The sequence below is a fragment of the Macaca mulatta genome, chromosome 1, assembly GCF_049350105.2.
Source record: "Macaca mulatta isolate MMU2019108-1 chromosome 1, T2T-MMU8v2.0, whole genome shotgun sequence".
In the NCBI taxonomy this organism is placed as follows: Eukaryota; Metazoa; Chordata; class Mammalia; order Primates; family Cercopithecidae; genus Macaca; species Macaca mulatta.
The window spans coordinates 86,197,535-86,220,866 of NC_133406.1; the positions used below are offsets into that span (position 1 = coordinate 86,197,535).

Here is a 23,332-nt window from a genome sequence, read left to right on the forward strand (position 1 = left end):
ATTAATTATAAGTAAAAGATACTCCCCCCTTAGTGTCATGACAATCTACAAATGCCATGGAAACATCAGAAAGTTTCCCTACATGGTCTATAAAGGTAAGGAACCCTCAGGTCCAAGAAATGCTTACCCCTTTCCTGGGAAACACATGAATGATCCACCCCTTGTTTAGCATATAATCAAGAAATGACCATAAAGGTGGCCAACCAGTAGTCCTCAGGGCTGCTCTGCCTATGGAATAGCCATTCTTTTATTCCTTTCTTCCTTTTTTTTTAATGGTGAAAAGATATATATATATATTTAGAATTAGCCAGCTGGACTCAGTTTAGATGATCCCAATTTTGTTGGTAACATCCAAAGCATCGTAATCAGGAGCCAGTCGAACATATGCTCTCCATCAGGCTGATGAAGGTGTTGACCTTGGCCACGTTAATGTCACAGAGCTTCTTCACAGCCTGTTTGATCTGGTGCTTGTTGGCTTTAACATCCACAGTGATCACAAGTGTGTTGTTGTCTTCTATCTTCTTCATGGCATACTCAGTGGTCAGCGGAAACTTGATGATAGCACAGTAGTCAAGCTTGTTGGGGACACTCTGCCGAGGATATTTGGGATGCCTCTGGAGTCTCAGTGTCTTGGGCCACCAGAAGGTGGGTGACATGTGGATCTTCTTTTTTTGTATGTGGTTATGGACACCTTTCAACACTGTCTTCTTGGCCTTCAAAGCCTTTGCTTTTTCCTCGGCTTTAGGAGGGGCAGGAGCTTCCTTCTTTGCTTTCAGTGCCATCTTGTGAAAAGCTCCTTTACTTTATTAATAATCTTGCTTTCACTTTATGCATCTGCCCCGAATTCTTTCTTGCATGAGATCCAAGAACCCTCTCTTGGGGTCTTGATTGAGCCCCCTTTCTGGTAACAGTACCTTAATGAAGCTGGGAAAAAATAAAAAGGGACCAATAAAGCATTCTCAACAACAAAGAGAGTGGGGCTTTTCTTTGTAGGGCCCTGTGAGGCCTTCCAAGAAGCAAGGGCTTTGAGACTGTGTGGGTAAAGCTCCTGGGGTTGGAAATGTGATAGTTTTATAACTGTGATGATAGGGGCAGGCACAGTGGCTCATGCCTGTAATTGGGAGTCCAGGGCCTTTGAATGCATGAGCACAGATGTTGGAGACCAGCCTGGGCAATATGGTGAAACCACTGTCTCTACAAAAAATACAAAAAACTACCCAGGTTTGGGGAGCCTGCCTGTAGTCCCAGCTACTCAGGAGGCTGAAGTGGGAGGATCGCTTGAGGTTGAGAAAGCAGTGAGCTGTGATTGTTGCCACTGCACTGCACTTCAGCCTGGGCAACAGAATGAGACCTTGTCTTGAAAACAAAACAAATATGATGATGGCAAGTCTATCATGCACAAGCATGCTGCCCCGCACACCTGCAGGGATAGTCCCACTGGTTGCACTTATCCGCTGTCCAGGTGTCCTTGAGAATGCAGCCAGGAGGGGTTTCTCCTGCCATCCCAGAGCTTGGCTTATGGCGGGAGTGATGTGACAGTCACCCACTCAGTGCCACGAAGGGAGGTAAAGTGGTGATTGGATGGAAAGTAGTGTGTCTGGGCTCCCTTGCCTTGGGGTCGCCTCCAACAGCTGCTGTGCCTGAGGGACTCATGAAAAGTCACCTTGAAGCTACAGGTCGTGGCATGGAAGGGCTCACAGACAATTTTAGAGTAAGGGTGTCACACCTATGCTAGGCGAGTCAACTTACCCCTCTCCACCTCCTATCCTGGGGTCAGGTGTCCATAGGTGTTGTCTCTCTCTGCTGTCAGACTTTTCCCAGATAAAGTCCTGCTTACGAAGACCAGGGCTCAGGTGCAAGAGCAGGAGGGGTCAGCCAGAAGGTCAGGGATGGGTTAGCTGGTGAGTCAGGAAAGGGTCAGTGGAAGGTCAGGAGGGGTTAGGGCTGGGTCAGGGAGGAGAAATGAGGGGTCACCCAAAGGGTCAGGAGGGGTCAGCTGAGGGGTCAGGGAGGGTTAGGAGGGGTCAGTCAGAGCATTAAGAAGGGGTCATCAGTGACTCAGCAGTGGGTTGGTGGTGGGGCCAAGGCCCCCTGGGGCCTCGCCTGGAAGCTGCTCACTGTCCCTCGGGCCACACGCTGGGGGTCACAGCAAGTCAGCAGGCCAACCTGGTGTGGTGTGCTGAGGGACAGCTCCAAGGCCGTGTGTGCCAGGGTGGGGGGACCTCTCACCACAGGTCCTGTGGGCTCCACCCTGACACTTCCTTTTTCCCATGAGCTCATCCAAACCACGACTTGAGTGACCACAAGCCATGGACTGTGGATGTTTCCCAGAGCTCCAGGCTCATACTCACCCACTTGATACTCACATCTGTTCAAGGGGCCTGACCACCCTGCAGAGAATCCCACAGAAGGTTCTCCATGCCCCAGCCCCACCCAAACACTGAGACTTCCCTCAGTCATCCCCAGCCCGGGAATGGCTCCATCCTTCTCTGGTCACTCAGTTAAGTAAAATAGACAAATGAAAGTTGTCCATGCAGGCTGCTGTAACAAAACACCACAGCCTGGGAAAGTTAAAGACAATAGGGTTTAGGGCTCACAGCTCTGGAGGCTGGAGTACAAGATCCAGAGATAAGTCATAAGTAGAGTTTGTGGGTCTCAAAGGCAGAGGCGGTGGCAGGACCAAAATACTGAATATGCAGGAGATAGTGAGTAAACAGAAGGCCTCAGGGGCCTCAGGGCACTAAACATTGATGATTGCTAAGTACACAAGTGCCACTTAATGTGCAGGATCACTAAATATACAACAGAAAGGCACTAAGTATTCATAGTCGTAAAATATACCAGAGACACTAAATATTCAGGATCACTAAACACATAGGAGGAACTAAATATTAATGATCACAAAACAGGCCGGGCGCGGTAGCTCATGCCTGTAATCTCAGCACTTTGGTAGGCCGAGGAGGGCGGGTCACGAGGTTAGGAGATCGAGACCATCCTGGCGAACACAGTGAAATCCCATCTCTACTAAAAATACAAAAAATAATAGCTGGGCATGGTGGCGGATGCCTGTAGTCCCAGCTACTCAGGAGGCTGAGGCAGGAGAATGGCATGAACTGGGGGGGCGGAGCTTACAGTGAGCGGAGATCGTGCCACTGCACTCCAGTCTGGATGACAGAGCGAGACTCCATCTCAAAAAAAAAAAAAGAAAAAAAAAATATATATATATACCACAGACACTAAATATTGAGGATCGCTAAACACATAGGAGAAACTAAATATTAATGATCACAAAATATACAAGAAGCACTAAATATTCAGGATCACTAAATACATTAGAGACATTGAAAATCCAGGATTGGTAAATGTATGAGAGGCAAAGTGTTCATGCTCACTAGGTATACAAAGTACACTAAATATTAAATATTCAAGGTGACTAGTTGTACAAGAGGCACTAAATATTCATGATCACTAACTATACAAGAAGCACTAAATATTCAGGATTGCTAAATTTATGAGAGGCACTGAATACTTATGACCACTATATATACAAGATGCAGTACATGTTAGATGTTAATGATCCCTAAGTATACAAGAGGCACTAAATATTAAGATAAATAAACACGAGGCTTAGGTATCTAGGATGACTAGATATGCAAGAGGCACTAAATATTCAGGACAACACTAAGTATACAATAGGTAGTGAATATTCAGGATACGCTAAACAGGCCTGGCTCATTTGAGGCACTCCCATTGGGATCACCATTCCAGCCCACCTTTCTCTATGGCATGGCCAGGACAGCCTGTGTCTCAGTGGCCACACGTGCCCACCATGGACCCACCAGCTGACCCAGCAGCTGACTCATCCTTGATTCCTCCTGACCCTCCATTGACCCTTCCCTGACTCACCACCTGAACTCCTCCCTGACCCCTCCTGACCCTCCGCTGGCCCTCGGTGGGTGGCGAAGGCCCAGAAGCCAGGTCTAGCCTGTTCACCAGATACCTGCTGTCTGGGAAGCCTGGCTCTCACCTCAGCCCCACAGGCCCACCGGCCACAATGCTTTGGGCTAGTTTGTTATCTTGACAGGAGAAACCTGGGCCTGGCCAGCCAGTGACCAGTAGGGCCCACTCAGGGCCATGAGTGGGCTGAGGGCACAGCCCACTGGGCAACAAAGATGGTCTGGGGCCCAAGGGCAGCTCCACGAGGGGTGGCTGCTGGGTCCAGGGTCTGGAAGCCAGGTGGTGCCCTGGACTTGGTGTTCCCAGCCGCCTGCCCAGAAGCAGCTGCCACTAGGCAGCAGTGAGACAGATATGGCCAGCATCCCACTGCAGCTGACGCTTGGTGAGTGGCATGCAGGAAACTAGAGACTCTTTCAGGCAGGTCCCAGGCCTACTCTGGCGATCAGAGTTGGGGGCCCTGTGAGATGGGAAAACACACAGACAGGGACAACGAGGATGAGTTCAGTACAACCCACACTGGACAGGGGTCAGAGCAGGTACCCAAAACTGCTTTCCTGAAGGACTGGCATCACAAACGCTTTAATGCAGCCTCTCAGGAGAGGAAGAAATTGCAGGGAAGAAGGTGGTAGTTTTTTATGTTTTGTTTTCTTTTTAATTGGAAGACTCAAGCATTTTGGTGTTGAGCCATGTGGGAACTGACCAGCTGGGGCTGGGGAGAGACCCACAGCCAGAAGAGGGGAGGAGAGGGATGTGGAACACTACTGAGCCAAGCTGCGTTCTGCAAAACTGCAAGCTCTCTCTGTGGGTTACTCCTGAGGCTGGCTTCAGCTGCATTCTCCCTCTGGGACATATCTCCTTTTCTCTTCTTCCTCCATAAAGTGCCTGCCCATAGGGGTGTGTGAAGTATCAAGAGTAAACTTCCAGAGAAGGTGGGTGCATACTGGGAATGCAGCGGGCAGAGAAAGGTCACGATGCATCCACAGGAAGACAGCCAGCCCTGTGGAGATGAGCTGCCCACAGCCACCAACAGGACCCTCTTCTCTCCACAAGGTCCCCAAGTTATGGCTGCTGCACCAAAGGCAGTCCCTGCTGCCCCTCTTTATACCTGGGGTAGGCCAGTAGCATCCTGGAAAGCACTAGAATGGGCCTCTCTCCTCTCGGGCATCTGGTCTACCCTCCCCGCAGCCATTCTGGGACCCCAGGCTTTCTTGCCTTTCCTTTCTGTTCTCCTGGTTACGGGACGATTTGGTACACATTCGTGTATTAGGTTCAGATTTTTAAAAACATTGAGTGGTGAAATTCACATGACACACAATGTACCATTTTAAAATACACAATTCAGGTGCATTTAGTACATTCACAATGTTATGCAGTTATCACCTTTGTCTAGTTCCAGAACATCCTCATCACCCCTAAAGGAAGCCATCCCCACTAGGCAGGCACTCCCTTCCTCCAGCCCCTGACAGCCAACAGTCTGCCTTCAGTCCCTATGGATTTGCCTGTTCTGGACATTTCGTATCAATGGACTCAGACAATCTGTGGCCTTTGTATCTGGCTTACTTGACTGAGCATGTTGTCAAGATTCATCCCTGTAGTAGCATGTCAGTGCTTCATTTCTTTTGAATGACTGAATAATATTTCATTGTAATTGGATAGACCCCAATCTGCTTACCCATTCCTTAGTTGATGGACATTTGGGTTGTTTCTACCTTCTGTATTTCATGAATAATGCTGCCATGAGCATTTGTGTACATGTTTGTGAATAAATGTATATTTTCATTTATCTTGGGTATATATACCTAGGACTGGAATTGCAGGACCATACGGTGATGTCTTCTTTATGTGAGAGTCTAATGAAGCTGAGTGCTCCATTACAGGCTCATGCCTGTAATCCCAGCACTTTGGGAGGCCAAGGCGGGCAGATCACCTGAGGTCAGGAGTTTGAGACCAGTCTGACCAACAAGGTGGTGAAACCCTGTTTCTACTAAAAATACAAAAATTTGCCAGGCGTGGTGGCAGGCGCCTGTAGTCCCAGCTGCTTGGGAGGCTGAGACAGGATAATTGCTCCAACCCTGGAGGCAGAGGTTGCAGTGAGCTGAGATCTCGCCACTCCACTGAGATCATACCACTGCACTCCAGCCTGGGCTACAAAGAGATACTCCATCTCAAAAAAAAAAAAACCAAAAAACAAACAAACAAACAAAAAACAGCCAGGCATGGTGGCGGGCGCTACTTGGGAGGCTGAGGCAGAAGAATCACTTGAACCCAGTAGGCAGAAGTTCCAGTGAGCCGAGATCACTCCACTGCACTCCAGCCTGGGACACAGGGCATGGCTTTATCTTAAAAAAAAATGAAAATAAAAATAAAAAAGAGTCTAATGAACTTTCTTTTACTGAAGCAGGCAGCACTGGGTAATTTACTACATTTCTGAATCGGATAACCGGATAGAGAACCAGATCTTAGACCAAAGCTATCCAGTGGAACTTTCTGTGATGCTGGAAACATTCTGTATCTGTGCTAACATGGTATCCACTGGCCACATGTGGTTAAGATGACTGATGAACTACATTTTGTATTAAATTTTAATTATCTGAAAATTAAATAGCCTGTGTGGTTCGTTGCTGTGTGTGAAACACCACAGCCTCAGAGATAACAAACGCAGTGCTACCCCAAAGTAGCCCTCCCACTACGCTACCTCCCCCTTCACTCCATTTGAGAACCTTTTACAAAATCTGGAAATCCATGGTGATAATCAAAACACTTAAAGCCCCCAGACCCTGCAAAAACCTTAAATACCATTAAAGTGTATTTGAAGAGATAGAGTGACCTACATAGATATAAATACATAAAGATAAATTTCAACTGAAAATGAAGGCTTTCACAAGAAAAATAATGAAAAGAGCTCTGAAGGCTACTTCCTTTCCTGGCCAGTCCTTGCAGTTTTGTTTTACTGAAATGCTGCCCACTCATGACACACACTGTGAATATTGTGCTGTTTAGATCCACACTGTTGGAGCAGCTGCTTACCAATTTTTGGTTCAAATAGTTTCATAGCACTGGGATATTTTCTAAAGACACGCAGATTTGTGGTTAGCTGGTGTCCAGGAAGGCGACTTGAGTAGACCCAATTTTAATAGGGTAAATATAAATTATATAATATTCCTGAATCATTTTACTGGCCTATATTTGTTATTACAATAAATAATAATTGCTAATTACCCTGATCTGATAATAAATATATTCAAAATATCACTATGTACCCCATGCAATATACAATTGTTAGGTGTCAATTAACTAAATACTATCACATTGGGGATTAAAGAAAAAAAACAAAGTAGGAATCATTCATATTTTGAGAAATAGATTAATGAAAACTGTACAGATAACAACAGAAGAGTAACACTTTCTGAGCTCTGATTTTGTGGCAAACATTTTTTAAGGGATTATAATGGATTAAATCAATGAACCTCTCTCCTCCAAGATTTAGAGGTTATTAACACAGCCATTTCAGTTAATTTGCCTGGAGGTCTCTGACCCTCTTAAACCCTCCTTTTTATAAGGAAAAATGTAGTTACAAACAGTTATTTTCCTCAAGTCCACATGTGTCATCATTCATCTGGTTCTAACAATACTCATTGTAAATTTGCTTAACTCGAAGATTTAGTTTTCCTTTTCAGAATCAGTGTACAAATTATTTTGTTCTGATTTTAGCAATCAATTTAAGCGGATCTTTGATTAATGTTTGACCAACTGGAATTAAACAAACTAAATTCCTTTAAATAATTATCCTATTCCAAATTAAGTCTTCTTAAAAGGTTTATACTTTTCAGCATCTGCTAATCTGGTTCCTTTTAAGTACTGAACCTTTCCTCATGACCTTTAGAATTCCCAGCCAAATAGATTAAATCTTAACCCTGGTGGAGCTCACATTGTTAAAACTTAGCAATTTAAATAGAATCCATAGACTCACTCTTCAGAATTAAAGTGCAAACTACTTAGAGATCATAAATACTTTTAATATCAGATAAATCATTAAGAAATTGCATTCTGTACTCGACGACCACACTGGAACCTTGCCGGAGTCAAGAGAACTTGTCACTAGTAATTATGAAGACACCTTTACGGTGAGCGTATTAAAACCCCTACCAGAGGTTTTCGATGGGACTCAAGAGCAAGGGGTAGCCACCTGTGGGCGAGGGTTCCTTGCTGTTAACAGAACACGTTGCCCACCAGGCGAGTATGCGACCCAATCAGTCTCCAGGGTCTCGGTTCCCGTTGCGCCCTTCCCCGTGGCCACTGCGCTCATTCATGAGCCTAGGGTGATCAGGACTCCGTCCTATAAAGAACTGCAGGCTCAGTGAGACTCTTTTCTCGAGATGGTGGGTGGCTCTGAAAAGAGCCTTTATGTCCATCAAAGGGGCCCCGGGGACAGCGGGCGGCCTCACTTGCCCTTGGCCTTGTGGTGGCTCTCCGTCTTCTTGGGCAGCAGCACGGCCTGGATGTTGGGCAGGACGCCGCCCTGCGCGATGGTCACGCGGCCCAGCAGCTTGTTGAGCTCCTCGTCGTTGCGGATGGCAAGCTGCAGGTGGCGCGGGATGATGCGCGTCTTCTTGTTGTCGCGCGCCGCGTTGCCGGCAAGCTCCAGAATCTCGGCGGTCAGGTACTCCAGCACCGCGGCCAGATAGACCGGGGCGCCGGCCCCCACGCGCTCGGAATAATTGCCCTTGCGGAGCAACCGGTGCACTCGGCCCACGGGGAACTGCAGCCCCGCGCGCGATGAGCGCGACTTGGCCTTGGCGCGCGCCTTGCCGCCCTGCTTACCGCGACCGGACATTTCCGATTCAAGGGCAAAAGACAACAAGAATCCAAAAGCCAGACCGAAAACAAGAGGGAAGAGAACTCCAGCGAGCCCTTATCTATGGTAAGGAGGTAGGCTAGACCGCGGAGTTCGATTGGATGGCTATGGTAGCCAATCAGAAAAAGAACCTGGCACTCCTAATTTGCGTATTCCTTTCCCAGCGATGACGTAGAACAACGTTTGATCCAATCAGAAGTGAGCAAATCCTGAGCCTTCATTTGAATACAAAACGTACAAATAGAGTTACTCCGAGCGCTGCGCGTTTTTTTGGAGAGACACAGCCATCATGCCAGACCCCTCCAAATCGGCTCCTGCGCCCAAGAAGGGTTCTAAAAAGGCCGTCACCAAGGCGCAGAAGAAGGACGGCAAGAAGCGCAAACGCGGCCGCAAGGAGAGCTATTCTATCTACGTGTACAAGGTGCTGAAGCAGGTGCACCCCGACACCGGCATCTCGTCCAAGGCCATGGGCATCATGAACTCCTTCGTCAATGATATCTTCGAGCGCATCGCCAGCGAGGCCTCCCGCCTGGCGCACTACAACAAGCGCTCCACCATCACGTCCCGCGAAGTGCAGACGGCCGTGCGCCTGCTGCTGCCGGGCGAGCTGGCCAAGCACGCTGTGTCCGAGGGCACCAAGGCTGTCACCAAGTACACCAGCTCCAAGTGAGGCGTTTCCCGGCGTCCTGAACCCAAAGGCTCTTTTCAGAGCCACCCACACGATCGAGAAAGGGTTTCGAACACGGTGAAGGGTTATGTAACCTAATATGTCTCCATGCGCCCTAGCGGTTGCCGGGTGCGGCCGAATGTGAGCCTCCTCTGTGTGTGTGTGTGTGTGTGTGTGTGTGTGTGTGTGTGTGTGTGTGCGCGCGCGCCGGCAGAGAACGAGAAAAACTGCTCATTACAGAAATTGGGGTAGAAACAGTGCTCAGGTGATGTAGCTCAGTAATGTTGGGAGCCAATCAAGGACCCCCTCTCCACCCCCTCCCTCCGCGCGGACATATTAACACGCGACGAGACTTTTTTTTTTTTTTTGAGACGGAGTCTGCTCTGTCGCTAGGCTGGAGTGCAGTGGCGTAATCTCGGCTCACTGCAACCTCCGCCTCCTGGGTTCAAGCGATTCTCGTGCCTCAGCCTTACGAGTAGCTGGGATTACAGGCATGGGCCACCACGCCTGGCTAAATTTTTGTATTTTTAGTAGAGACGGGGTTCCACCATGTTGGCCAGGATGGTCTCGATCTCCTGACCTGTTGATCCATCCGCCTCGGCCTTCCAAAGTGCGGGGGTTACAAGCGTGAGCCACCGCGCCCGACCCCAAATGTCTTTTATAAGCAAGTGGTGCATTCTTAGATGTTGAGCGCTTGCGCCCGGTTCAGGACCGTGTCCAACTGAGCTTGGCGTGCGCGGTGCACGTGAGCGGTGCGGGTCACCTCCCCCAGAAAGACCCTGTGCCAACCTCCCCATCCCTACCCGCACCCCATGGGTGAGGCCAGACGTGGCTCAAGACCACGGGCTCTGAGGCCATGGGCGTTGTCACGTTCCCCTGGCGGTGGTGCCTGGCTCTGCATTTGCTTAAGACTTCCATCCCTTCCTGGACCAGAGAGACATACTTAGATTTAAGTGATGAACATTCCGGCAGGATATTTTCCTGGCAGGATACTGCGATGGCAGGATGTTTGATACCGAATCGAAGCGCTGCGTCAAAGCAGCGCCCTGCTCTGGGGAGCCGGATGTAATAAGCGACCCCAGCTGCCGGTAGCTTTAACCCTTATGGGAGTGGGGGTGGGGGAAGGGTTAATTCAGGAGGGAAAGAATTCCCTTTTTCTGAGCAAATGTAGCTACCTCCCTCTTCTACCACATTGTTTTCTGCGAGGCGTTAGCAACACAGAATTCCTTTCCTACCCCCTCCAAATTCACGGCATTTATTTGGGGACTGCCATTTTGGCGCAGGAAAGCTCTTTGGCACGAAGAGTTTTCGCTCTGGAAAGGGCATTGTTTACGTTTTCATGACTTGGCTTTTCTTGTTTAGAAAAAGGAGATTTCCAGTAATTGCTTCCCCAAACCATTGTGAAAATTCGAAGTATTGAGCGTTTGTGTCACCGTTTCCAGCAGGGAATAAAAATTCAATAAAGCTAAATGAGAATTTTTTTTTTTTTTTTTTTTTTTTTTTGAGACGGAGTCTTGATCTGTCGCCCAGGCTGGAGTGCAATGGCGGGGTCTCTGCTCACTGCAACCTCCGCCTCCCGGGTTCAAACGATTCCCTTGCTTCGGCCTACGGAGTGGCTGGGACTACAGGCGTGCGCCACCCACGCCCAGCTAATTTTTGTATTTTCAGTAGAGAAGGAGTTTCACCATGTTGACCAGGATGGTCTCCATCTCTTGACCTCGTGATCCACCCGCCTCGACCTCCCAAAGTGCTGGGATTACAGGCGTGAGCCACTTCTCCCGGCCGAGAAATAATTTTTTAATAAAATTAAATGAAAACTATTTTTCCCCCCAAGTCATCTCTCCAAAGGGAACGCGTCGTGTGCCTGGGATGCGGAAGGAAAGGTCAATGTGAACATCCTCTACCAAAATGGCTTTGTCCACTACTCCCCACCTTTTTTCCTGCGTGGTTCCTCTAAAGAATCTTTGAGAACCTTGCATATTTTAAAGCTATCTAAAATATTTTTATTTACGATTAAAATAGTTGCAAAGATACAAATATCAATATGGGACTTTTTAAAAATCAAAATTCTCACATCAGTCTTAAGGTGCCTTTTGGAATATCAATATGATAGTATAATTAATTCATAAAATACATGACCAAATTTTTCTTTGACAATGAGAAGTTTCAGATGATTTTTTTCTTCCTGAATGCCTATTTCTATTCTCCATTTGCCTTACAATTTCACCCTACCATAATATATCTATTGTATGTTTAATGGTGTTTTGTCTATTATCGTTCTCTGCAAAAAAGTCTACATTGAAATTTAAACTACCTCTGGGTAGTCTCTCAGTGTTTTAGAAAAATCATCTTGACAGTACACAATTGTTCAAAACATAAATAATTTGATAGATTATTATCAAACATAAACTTTTAGTGAAACTGACTCTTTTAATGAGCTGGATGGTGCATCTACTCTTCTCTTCCCCTTTCCACCTCAGTGACTGCATGCATGCAGTGTTCATATGGTTACAGTGTTAGCAGAGCATGGGATCATTTCCATATGGTTACAATGCTAGCAGTGCACGGGCTCATTTCCATTCTGTTTTGTTTTGATGTATGCTCCAAAAAAATTTAGAAAAAATGCACAGGAACAGCAACTTTGTCATAGGCATTTTATTCCATTCTTTGCATCCCCAGTTATAATCCAAATAATAAACAGTGATCCATCATCAAAAGTAAGTCGGACTTATCAACACCCTTAGTATTTTCAAGAAATATAGAATTTGTATGAAAAGCTATTGAATCCAGCCCTCTCCACTATGAAACAGGTGCCCAATGACTGGAACATCCAAGCCCTCAGCCTCCTGTCAGCATGGATTGGAAGTCAATACCTTAAACATTTGCAGCTGTGAAATTACTCTCACAGATCCATATAGTTCTCCACCTTAAGGAACTTAAAACATAGGTTTAATAAAGTGAAACCAGTCTCCAGCAGAGAGAGTGAATGATTGTGTTAGCACAAGGCAACAACGCTGGTTGGTGCCAGAGATCAAATCAAGGCAGAAGATGAACATTTCATGACCATTTCCAAGTGTAATTCTCTAAGAAGGCATTTTGTGATGGATAATGTCAAACGTCAGTCAATTCATATCTCAGTCCTTCTGATTCCCCTGACACAAACTTGAAGTAAAAACAGGCTGTCTGTCTCTTCCTGCTGCGTTAGCACCCCCAGGCCCAGAATGCATGGGATTTGTACCTCTCTCCCAGGACAGGAATCTGTTAAGGGAGAGGCAAAGAAGGTAAAACAGGATCCCTGCTACTGAGATTTTATAATGGAGAAAATTCAGAGCAATTGTGTCCAGAACCCATTTCTCTAATTATAGTGTTACAACGGAGAAAGACAAATGCTAATGATAAACGGAGTGCACATCAAATATGTCAGAATCCACGGGAATTAGGACCCACTCAACAAAATGGAAGCATTTTCTGGGTTGGAGAGACATGCCAAGATTCTCAAACTAAGCCAGATTTTTAAACTAAGGTTCATATCTCACCTATCTGAGATGAGTGAGTGACAATCACTGAAATACATGTCAGATTGTATGCCTACAAAATCCCTCCAGACTGGCATACAATCTGAAATGTATTTAAGAGATTGCCCCTCACCCATATCAGATGGAAATTTCAAGTCAGATTGGCTAATTATTATGCAGTAAATAAAATAATTTGGATGGAATCATCTCCAATTAAAGTGACTTTGATTAAAAAAACAAAAAATAACATGGTGAGAACGCGGGGAAAGGGAATGCTTGTACACTGCTGATAAGAATGTAAATCAGTACAGCCACTATAGAGACGAGTATGGGCATTCTTAAATAAACTAAAAACAGACTTACCATATGATCCAGCAACCCCACTGCTGGGTATATACCCAAAATAAAGGAAATCGGTATATCAAAGAGATGTCTGCAGTCTCATGTTCATTGCAGCACTATTTATAATAGCCAAGAAAGAGAGTTAACCTTAATGCCCATCAGTAGATAAATGGATAAAGAATATGTGGTATATTTACACATTCAAATACAATTTGGCCATAAAAAAATAATGAAATCCCATCATTAGCAGCACCATGGATGGAACTGGAGGACATTATATTAAGTGAAACAAATCAGGCACAGAAAGACAAATACTGCATGATCTCACTCATACGTGGGAGCTAAGAACATGGGTCTCACGGAGGTAGAAAGTTGATTACTGGTTACCAGAAGCTGGGAAGAGTGGTGGGGAAAGGAGGAGATGAAGCCGATCAATGGGTACAAAAATACACTTAGGAGAAATAGTAACATCTAGTGTTGGTTAGAAAAGTAGGGTGACTGCAGGTAACAATAATTAGTTGTATTGCTGGAGGAGAGGAATTGGAATGATCTCGACCTGAAGAGGGGGTGAATATGATGACGGATGTCCCAGTTGCCCTGGTTTGATTGTTATGCCTATGCGTATATCAAAATATCGTATGTATCCCCCAAATATGTACAATTATTATGTACTACTAATAAAAAAGCTTATTGCTCTGAAAAAGTGCTCTAAAAAATAAAGCCTAGGACGGGCGCGGTGGCTCACACCTGTAATCCCAGCACTTTGGGAGGCCGAGGCAAGTGGATCACGAGGTCAGGAGATCCAGACCATCCTGGCTAACACGGTGAAACCCCGTCTCTACTAAAAATACAAAAAAATTAGCCGGGCGTGGTGGCGGGTGCCTGTAGTCCCAGCTAATCGGGAGGCTGAGGCAGGAGAATGGCCTGAACCCAGGAGGCAGAGCTTTCAGTGAGCCGAGAGTGCCACTGCACTCCAGCCTGGGCAACAGAGCGAGACTCCGTCTCAAAAAATAAAAAAATAAAATAAAATAAAATAAAAAAATAAAACCTATTTACAAAAAGAATTTGGAGGAAAGAAAACTCCCTTTAAGAAAAAACTAACCCAAGAAAATTGATATACTTTACGAGACCATAGAGGTTAAATGTTGATAAATGCTTGGCTGTCATTGTGTTGGGGGTGTGCAGTGGGAACTGAGCCTGGGTAGAGTGCATCCTCTACCAGTGGGAACTGAGCCTGGAATCTGAATCCTAATTCCAGGCAACGTTTCTGCTTAGAGGGTGGTTGGGGTGACACAGGTACGCGGTATTTTTAGGGAGAGGACAGCCTGGGCCCCAGTCAGGCCTGCATGCCTTAGTTTTTACTTAATGTGTCATCCAGAGATCATAATTATTTTGCCTATGATTTGCTGGAATTTTTTTAAAAAGCACTATATTTGCATTATTCAAAATAATCTTTCACTGTGCATTTTGCGTACACACACATACACACACATTTTTGGGATAAAGTACCAGAATCCCTTAATTGGGGAAATTTTAACTGAGTGATAAGGAGATATGTGAGCCTGCTGTTTTGATGTTTCAAGCAGGAAGGCGTGGCATAAAGAGCTGCTTAGGCGCAACGCCGCTGAAAAGGTTTTGGCTAGAAGCTCACGGTGTCTAGTTGTGGCTAAGGAGGGAGGAAAGGGGCGGGAGAAGGACGGACCCAAGCACCCGCACCCAGACGGCGCGACAAACCCCTCACCCCCAACCCCGGACCTCAGTGAGCACGTCCTCCAGTCTCAGCCACCAGGAGGCACTGGGGGAGGGGAAGTGGCACAAGATCTTCCTGGAGGTGACCCACGCTCCTCACGCGCAGGGCGTGCGCCACACACAGATCTTTGGATAGGATCCATGGTTCAATCTCCTGTACTGCGCCCTCTCTGACTTTGCCTGTGGCCAAGAGAAGACGAACGCAGCCTTTCTAAGGGAAATGCGCCATTACAGACAGGAAGACTACTTTTATCTCTAAGACTTGCGCCTCCACAACTCACTCTACCTTCTCCCGTTACTCCAGTTAAATCACAGGTCACAACCAGACCAGGTGGCACGCTCCTTTTTGAGCTTGGAGGTGGCTCTGAAAAGAGCCTTTGGGTTCGGGGCGCCGGGACGCGCCTCACTTGGAGCTGGTGTACTTGGTGACAGCCTTGGTGCCCTCGGACACGGCGTGCTTGGCCAGCTCGCCCGGCAGCAGCAGGCGCACGGCCGTCTGCACTTCGCGGGACGTGATGGTGGAGCGCTTGTTGTAGTGCGCCAGGCGGGAGGCCTCGCTGGCAATGCGCTCGAAGATATCATTGACGAAGGAGTTCATGATGCCCATGGCCTTGGACGAGATGCCGGTGTCGGGGTGCACCTGCTTCAGCACCTTGTACACGTAGATAGAATAGCTCTCCTTGCGGCCGCGTTTGCGCTTCTTGCCGTCCTTCTTCTGCGCCTTGGTGATGGCCTTCTTGGAGCCCTTTTTAGGAGCCGGAGCCGCCCGCGATGGCTCCGGCATGGCGGGGTGACAAGAGCTCCTAGACGAACGCGGACGCGAGGCGGGCAGGGCTATTTGCCATCTTTATATTCAAATGAAGGCTCCAAATCTGTACGGTCTGATTGGACGGCCTGACGCCGAGGCCGCCACCGGGAGGAATTTATGCAAAGAGGAGAGTCCGGTTCTTCTTTCCTATTGGACGGTGGTCCAACCAATCCCAAGGCATATCCGCCGCGCACAGGAGCTGAGGTTGCGCATCTTTGTTCAAAGCCTTTGTTTTAAACCTGGAGATTTTTGTGTCCGCAGCGGTTCTGGACGTAGCTAAAAAGAAACTGAAAAACGGTTTCAACCCCAAATTGCAGTCTTCTCTGGCTGTGAGGCACATACATGGGGGCATTTTTTTTTTTCCTGAGGCACACAGCTAAGGAGTGGTAGTTAGTGCTTATTTAGAAGGGGAGGTGGGGGTGGGAATGGCAGTTTGCAACGACCTTAACCCTTCATATCTTGCCCTTCCCTCCATTCCTCCAAAGATCAAAGGGATGCATTCCTCTCAGAATTCAATTGTAAATCCAAACGGTTCGTTAGGAAATACAGAAAATAGTACAGAAAACATACAAACGTACTTAAATTGGAATTGTAGTCATGAGGCAGAGTTTTAACTGGAGAAAGAAATTGAATGGTTTTCAAATGAAACCTAGTCCTTTCTACTGTTTTAAAAATCCCCCCAAACCCCTTTGAAGTGACAGCCATAATGCAAAGGGCTTGCTATGGGCGATCTCATTTGTTTCCCAGTGTCCCCGAGAGGTGGGTACTGTGATTGCTTGCGATTACCCGTCAGAGGGCAGGCTTATGGAAGGCACTGTCTCCGAGCTGCGCCTCTCTCCCCGCCATTATATTAACTCCCAATGAAGAAACGTAAGGTGTTGTGTATTTCAGCTTCAACGGAAGAGCTGGTTAAAAAAGCAGAATCTCGGGCCCACTCCAATCTGATTGAGTCAGAATTTGCATTTTAAAAAGACTTGTGCGCACTTTACAATTTGAGAAGCCCTAGTCCAGAGGTCATTTATCTGCCCTAGCTGGGGCAGATAATTTACCTCTCCATACCTCCATACACTCATCTGTGAAATGAGGCTGCCAGTGCCCACCTGATAGCGTTGCTGAGCATTAATGAGTGTGAAGCAGTGGGCAGAGTGCCCAGCATCTGTTTTGTGCTTAATTCCTGTTAGCGCCTTTCCTTCTTAGGACTGATCCAGCCATAAGCAGCTTGGGCTACCTCAGCAGAGCATGCTGTATGCCCAGGGCAGATCCATCACATAAATATGTAGCACGAACCTTTCTCTCTCACCAGCATGCTGACTGAGCTTAATTCACAGGGAAGGATGTGGCTTTCATGTCTGAGTCTCCAGAGCACAGAGTGTGGCACCCAGCAGGGGCCCAGTCAGTATTTGCTTGTGAATAAGCCTGTGAGCTGAGGCAGTGCCTTCTACATTCAAGTCTGTCCTCTGAGGTCTTCTGGGCATCTTGAGACTGTGGGTTCCCTGAGTGGCTTTGGGCATACCCAACATTAAGCACTTTATCTGTTTCCTTTTGAAATATGTGTTGATTTAACAAGCATTTCTAGAGTGCTCACTGAGAGCTGGCTAGGTAACCATTTAATAAATACTTGATTCAATTTAGTTCTCAAACAGCCCTTCGACTAAGATTCTCTGCTTGACCAAACTCTGGTCAGGCTCCAGAACCTCCTTCTGAGTCCATCTGTGCACTTTCTTGTGAAATCCAGTTTTAGGAAGAGCCCCGCTAAGTCAGTTTAATCAGAACCCCTGATTCTGAATATCTGATCACCCTCTGTGCTATCTGATGGGGTACCTCATCCTCCATCCCCAGGTGATGTCTGATCACTCTGCCTGCCTCCAGCAAGAGCCCTGTGAAGTTGGTTTACCCAGAATCCCCCTCACCCCTGATGTCTTCTTCTTCTTTTTTTTGAGATGCAATCTTGCTCTGTCACCCAGTAGCACAATCTCAATTCACTGCAACGTCCGCCTACCGGGTTCAAGTGATTTTCCTGCCTCAGCCTCCTGAGTAGCTGGGATTACTGGCATGCATGACCATGCCAGGCTAATTTTTGTATTTTTAGTGGAGACAGGGTTTCGCCATAAAACTGCTGCCCTCAAGTGATCCACCCTCCTCAGCCTCCCAAAGTGTTGAGATTACAGGCATGAGCCACTGTGCCCGGCCCAGCCCTGATGTCTCCTCTTAATACTGTTCTATCCACTGATCTACCCTACTCCTGTCTATACATTTCCACTTGTCAGTGCAGTACTCAGAGTTGAGCCCAGTTTCTCTACCCTGCTGCAGAATCCCACTGCAATGGTCCTAATCCTACTCCATCATCCTGAATGAAATCTTCCTCACCATGCTTTAACAAGTGTTAATATATATACATATATAGCACTGCTTGTCTTGGTCCTGCCAGCCCAGTGAGAAGCTGGTCTTCCCACCAGGTTCTTACTAAGGCTTCCTGGCTTCCTACTGGTATGGGAAGGTTTGAAACAAAACTTGGAGTGGGACAGGAGGTGGGCATTCTAAGGACTTTGGGTAAGAATATGTCTTTCAGGTGCTAAGATTTAGGATTTTCTCTGCCCACCATCTGGCGGCTGCTTGGTGGTGTCAGGAAATCAGCCCTGGTTCTCATGGGTGATTGCTAGGGACTCAAAGTCTGTGTTCCCTCCAAATTTCTAGGTTGAAAACCCCCATCCTCAGGGTGATGGTGTTATAAGGTAGAGCCTTTGGGGGATGATTAGGTCATGAGGGTGGAGTGGCATGGTAGGATTCCTGCCCTTATAAGAAGAGACACAAGACAGCTGGCTTTTCTCTTTCTCTCTGCTGCAGGGCCCAAGGGAAAATCTTCCCATTACCCTCTGAAGGTTCACTAAAAATCAGCTGACAAAAGGCAGATTAAAAGAGAAAAGGCATACACATTTATTTGATCATAGTTTTGTGTGACACAAAATCCCTCAGAATGAATACAGAAGAAGCTGTCTATTTTAATGCTTAGGTTCAACAAAATTTGGACTGCTATGTAGAAATAGGATCGGGCAGGATCTACTGCTAATACACTGAGTGAGGATATTCAGCAAGGCCTGTCTGTCTAGATTCTTCTTGGCCTCTCTGCGTGGCATTCGTTCCTCTCGAGTATGAGATAGGACCCTCTGTGAAATGGGAGTCTTATGACCTACAACCAAACAAGGTGGCCCAGAGAATTTATGGTCAGCATTTGCACAGAAAGGCAGGAGTTAGAGTAATATTTTTAGGATTTGTGTCTGGCTTTGGGAAAAAGGGGTTGTGGTTTTTATGACCTGCCTTGGGGAAGAGGGATTCTAGTTTCTATGGCCAGTCTGGGGGAGAATGGGACTGAGATAGGAAGGCAGGAGATCAGAGAAAGTTTTTTGCTTCTGAGGTCTTCATTTTAGGATATCGCTTTCTAGCACCATGTGAGGACACAGTGAGAAGGTGACTAGGTGCAAACCAGTAAGAGTGACCCTACAAAACCCAACCCTGCTGACACCCTGATCTCAGACTTCTAGCCTTGGATAATCAGCACTCTTTGGGGGAAAATAATGACACAAAATGTATGTGTTGTGTAATTGTAATGTGCAATTTGTATTAAATGTCTTTATTTTTTATTTTTTAGGTGACAGGGTCTTGCTCTGTTGCCCAGGCTGGAGTGCAGTGGTGGGATTCATAGCTCACTGCAGCCTCAAATTCCTGGGTTCAAGCAATCCTCCTATCTCAGCCTCCCAAGTAGCTGGGACTATAGGTGCATGCCACCATGCCTGGCTAATTTTTTTTTTTTTTTTTTTTTTTTTGGTAGAGACAGGGTCTTTCTTTGTTTCCCACACGGGTCTCTTTTCTCCCAAAGACTTTGATGAATTTCTGTTGTTTAAGTCTCCCCTTCTGTAGCATTTTGTTAGAACAGCCTGAGCCAACTGAGACAGTGTCTTGGATCAAGACCAACATGATGTATTGGCAGATGGACACTATGGAGTAAACTTGAAGCTTTCCTCATGTGAAGAAAAGAAGGAAAAAAGAAGAGAGGGAAGGAAGGAAAAGAAAGAAAGAAGGAAAGAAAGAAAGAAGAGGGAGAGCTGGGGAGACGGAGGGAGGGAAGGACAGGGAAAGAGAAAGAAAAAAGAAAAAGAAACAGTGGCCTCTAGCTTAGTGACTGGGTTTAGATGATTAAGAAAAATAATAAACACCTTACCCCTGTCCCTCGCACTTCTTTAATGGTTCTAGAGTACAGTACCTGGGCTGGAAGCCAGTCTAGAAATGTGTTGAATGAATAACTGAATGCATGAAATCAGCCCATCTTTACACCTTAGATTTTTGTGCAGCTCTGGATGATGTATCCTTCTCTACTAGGATAAGGGGTTCCTGCAGTGAGCGTTTTCCCCACCAGTCAAGAAGCCAGTTCCCTTTAAGTCTCACAAACAAGCATTTAACACAGGCGGGGCATGTTCGCTGAGGCCTGTAATCCCAGCACTTTGAGAGACCCAAGCAGGTGGATCCCTTGAGTCCAGGAGTTTAAGACCAGCCTGGGAAACACAGCGAGACCCCGTCTCTTTTTTTTTTAAGCATTTAATAAAATTGCACGTTGCAATGGCAAATGTACATGCTCCATCCAGACCCCACCGGTAGGGTGGGATCTGTGTGGGGGACAGTACTCTGCAGATAGAGAGAGGACAGGCTTCTAGGCTTCCCAAGGACTAGAGGGAACCTTGTGTGATTTAAAGCAGGAGGAACTGGGGGTGGCTGAAATGACAGGGTGAGCTGTGGAGTTCTGCAGGGAACTCTGGGGCCTCCCGTAATGCTTGCAGGATTGCAAAGAAGGAAAAAAGGGTTTGGGCAGCCTTGCACTTCGCAGGGCTTCCAGTTGACAGCCTATAGACAAAGGCCTTCCTGCCACAGCCAAGGTGCCTTTCTATCAGGGGCGACTCCTGGGGCACCTGAGGGCAACCTCCTCCCGGCGCGCCACCACCCTGCTTAAAGGCACTGGGTTGCGCCGGGCCAGCACCTGGGGGTTCCCCAGCCCAGCACTGGGGACAAAGGCCGGTGCCCTTGGGGACCTGGCGCCCAAGAGAGCGGGCCCTCTGACGAAGGCGAGGAGGCACATCGGCTGATTCCCAACGCCCAAGTCCGCAGAAGCAGCTTTTGTGCTCATTTCCATTGCATTTCAGTACTTAGAAGAGAGCTGCAAATGCCAGCGGCAGGTGGTGTGGATGCAGAAGCAAAGCAGGAGCGTGAAAGACAATCAGTGAAGCAGCGGTGAGGCCCGGGCGAGGGCACCAGCCTGGGAACCCGAGGTGTGCTCCCGGAGCAGCGCGTCTGGGGTAACCTGAACGGCGGCCTTTGGTGGCCCTGTCCACACAGCGAGGCCGCTCCTGCCCTACAGTAGCTTTTGGCGAAAAGTTCTTCAGCGCCAGTGATCTCCCCTCCCCAAGCTAATATTATACCACATATTTCTCTTCTTACCTACTGCAATTAAATATCTTACCGGCTGCTGACTGCGAAGCTGGTGGCTTCAAGCACCATTTGGAGAAGATATGGAAACCGGCAATGTACGTATCACAAGACATAAGGGCATTTTATGTAATAAATAATAAATAATAAATATTTATTATTTAACCAGGAGAGGTGGTTTCCACCAGGGAAGGGAGAACCGCGGAGTGTGCGGGTAGGGGTGCCCTACGGTGGGCTAGGAAGGGTGCAGGGGGAGTGCGGGAGGAGGTGGGAAAGTGGGGGATACCCGGGTTGGCTGGGTTGGGAGGGGAGGGGCTCTCAGATGGGAGACAAAAGGTATGCCGGGAGGGACACTGGGAGGAAGTGGGGTGGGAGGATGGGGGGAGGGTCGCGGGGAGGGGAGCAGGAGTGGGGGCAGGGCCTCCGGGGGATGAGTGGGGAGGGGAGCTGGACTGATCCCCGATTTACCCTGAGGAACACCCAAGCCGGCCGCCTCCACCCTGCAAACCCCGAAGCAGCCTCATCCCTGTGCCACAGGGGTGTCAGAGAGTCTTGGTGACATCCAAAGATTGGAGAGAAAACATTAAGGCACAAACATGCATAAAATACAAAAAATTCCAAACTCAGAAACAAAACCAAGGGTCGCACAGAGGCAACGGAATGAAGGGTGGCTTTGGAAAGCTCGAGAAGGCGCATCAGCCAATTGGTTTGTGGTGTGAGGCGGGTGAGAATGAATTTAGAACCAACTGGATACTGCACCCCTAAGTATTGGGGCGTCACAGAACCGCGGCACCCCTGCACTGTGTACCCATCTTCCCCCGCACCCCTGCAGCCCCAGCATCCCAACATTCCTGCACTCTAGTGCCGGGGCTTCCCTTTATCCCTGGCACCCCTGTGAACTCAGCACCACACCATTTGACAACTCTGCTCCCGGCAGCCCTGCACTTCTGCACTTGGGTACCACTGCACCCCTGCATTCATATCCTCTACACCCACACCCCTGTAACCCAAGCACCCCGGCGCCCCAGCACTCCTGCACTCAGGGACCCCAGCATCCCTGCAATTGGTCACTCCTATAATCCCAGCAGCACCCCATCTGACACCCTTGCGTCCGCCACCCCAGCACTGCGGTACCCCGGCATCCGTGAAGCAGAGCACTGTGGCGCTGCATGCCCTGAGCCTAGGCTACCCCTTCGCGCAGGAACCCAAGACGGAGCGCAGCCGCGTTGCGCCTGAAGAAGTGCAAGACTAGTCAGCCAGACCCGACCAGCACGTCACCAACACACCTAAGGAAGCCAGCTCCAGTGCTGCCTCCGGGGGGCGCGGGCTAGAGATGGAGGCCCAGGTCTCTGGACTGCGCAGAAACGTTTTTCCCAGAACTGCCCAAGACCTTAACTAAGTGAAGTGAGTTATTTTCCCAAGTGCACTTGACGCTTCTTTCCCAGGCCTGGATGGGAAAATGGGCTGACCACCGCGTCCCTGTCCATCTGTGTCCTCCAAAGGAGGCTGGAGGATCACTTGAGGCCAGGAGTTCGAAACCAGCTTGGGTGACACGACATAGCAAGACCTCGTCTCTACAAAAAAATTTAAAAAGTTAACGGGCGTGGTGGCCTGCGCCTATCGTCCGCCATCTGCTTGGGAGGATGAGGCGGGACTATAGCTTGTGCTTGGGAGTACGAGCCTGCAGTGAGCTGTGATCATGCCATTGCAGTCCAGCGTGGGTGACAAAGCAAGATCCTGCCTCCAAAAAAAAATAAATAAATAAATAAATAAAAATAAAAAAAGCTAACCTGAGTCTAAACTGGATGCCCCAGCCAAGTCTTCTAGTCTTGTTTTGTGGCCTCAGATTCTGCACCCTGCCGTCTTCCGAAGTCACCCCTAGGGGGCATTTTGTTTCAGTGGAAGCCCAGAATATGCCTCCTGCAAGATGAGGGATCGTTGGGCTCAGGGCAGTGGAGAAGAAAGTA

The 23,332-nt window shown here is 47.8% G+C and overlaps 3 protein-coding genes and 1 pseudogene across 3 annotated transcripts; 1 reads left to right on the forward strand and 3 right to left on the reverse strand.

The window, feature by feature from the left end:
* Window positions 1–228: 228 nt before the first annotated feature.
* Window positions 229–793, reverse strand: LOC144329852 (large ribosomal subunit protein uL23 pseudogene; annotated as a pseudogene).
* A 7,552-nt stretch (window positions 794–8,345) lies between these two features.
* H2AC25 (H2A clustered histone 25) lies at window positions 8,346–8,830 on the reverse strand. Its single transcript, NM_001265626.2, is given in 1 exon segment — window positions 8,346–8,830. A coding segment is annotated over 1 exon segment (393 nt). The 5' UTR covers window positions 8,792–8,830; the 3' UTR covers window positions 8,346–8,398.
* Window positions 8,831–9,085: 255 nt separating this feature from the next.
* Window positions 9,086–13,420, forward strand: H2BC26 (H2B clustered histone 26). The gene has a single exon (XM_077939339.1). It carries the CDS (start codon window positions 9,102–9,104, stop codon window positions 9,480–9,482), a length of 381 nt encoding a protein of 126 aa, XP_077795465.1. The 5' UTR covers window positions 9,086–9,101; the 3' UTR covers window positions 9,483–13,420.
* H2BC27 (H2B clustered histone 27) lies at window positions 12,120–15,898 on the reverse strand. The gene has a single exon (XM_028826627.2). The coding sequence runs from the start codon at window positions 15,867–15,869 to the stop codon at window positions 15,489–15,491; it is 381 nt and encodes a 126-aa protein (XP_028682460.1). The 5' UTR covers window positions 15,870–15,898; the 3' UTR covers window positions 12,120–15,488.
* Between the last annotated feature and the right edge of the window lie 7,434 nt (window positions 15,899–23,332).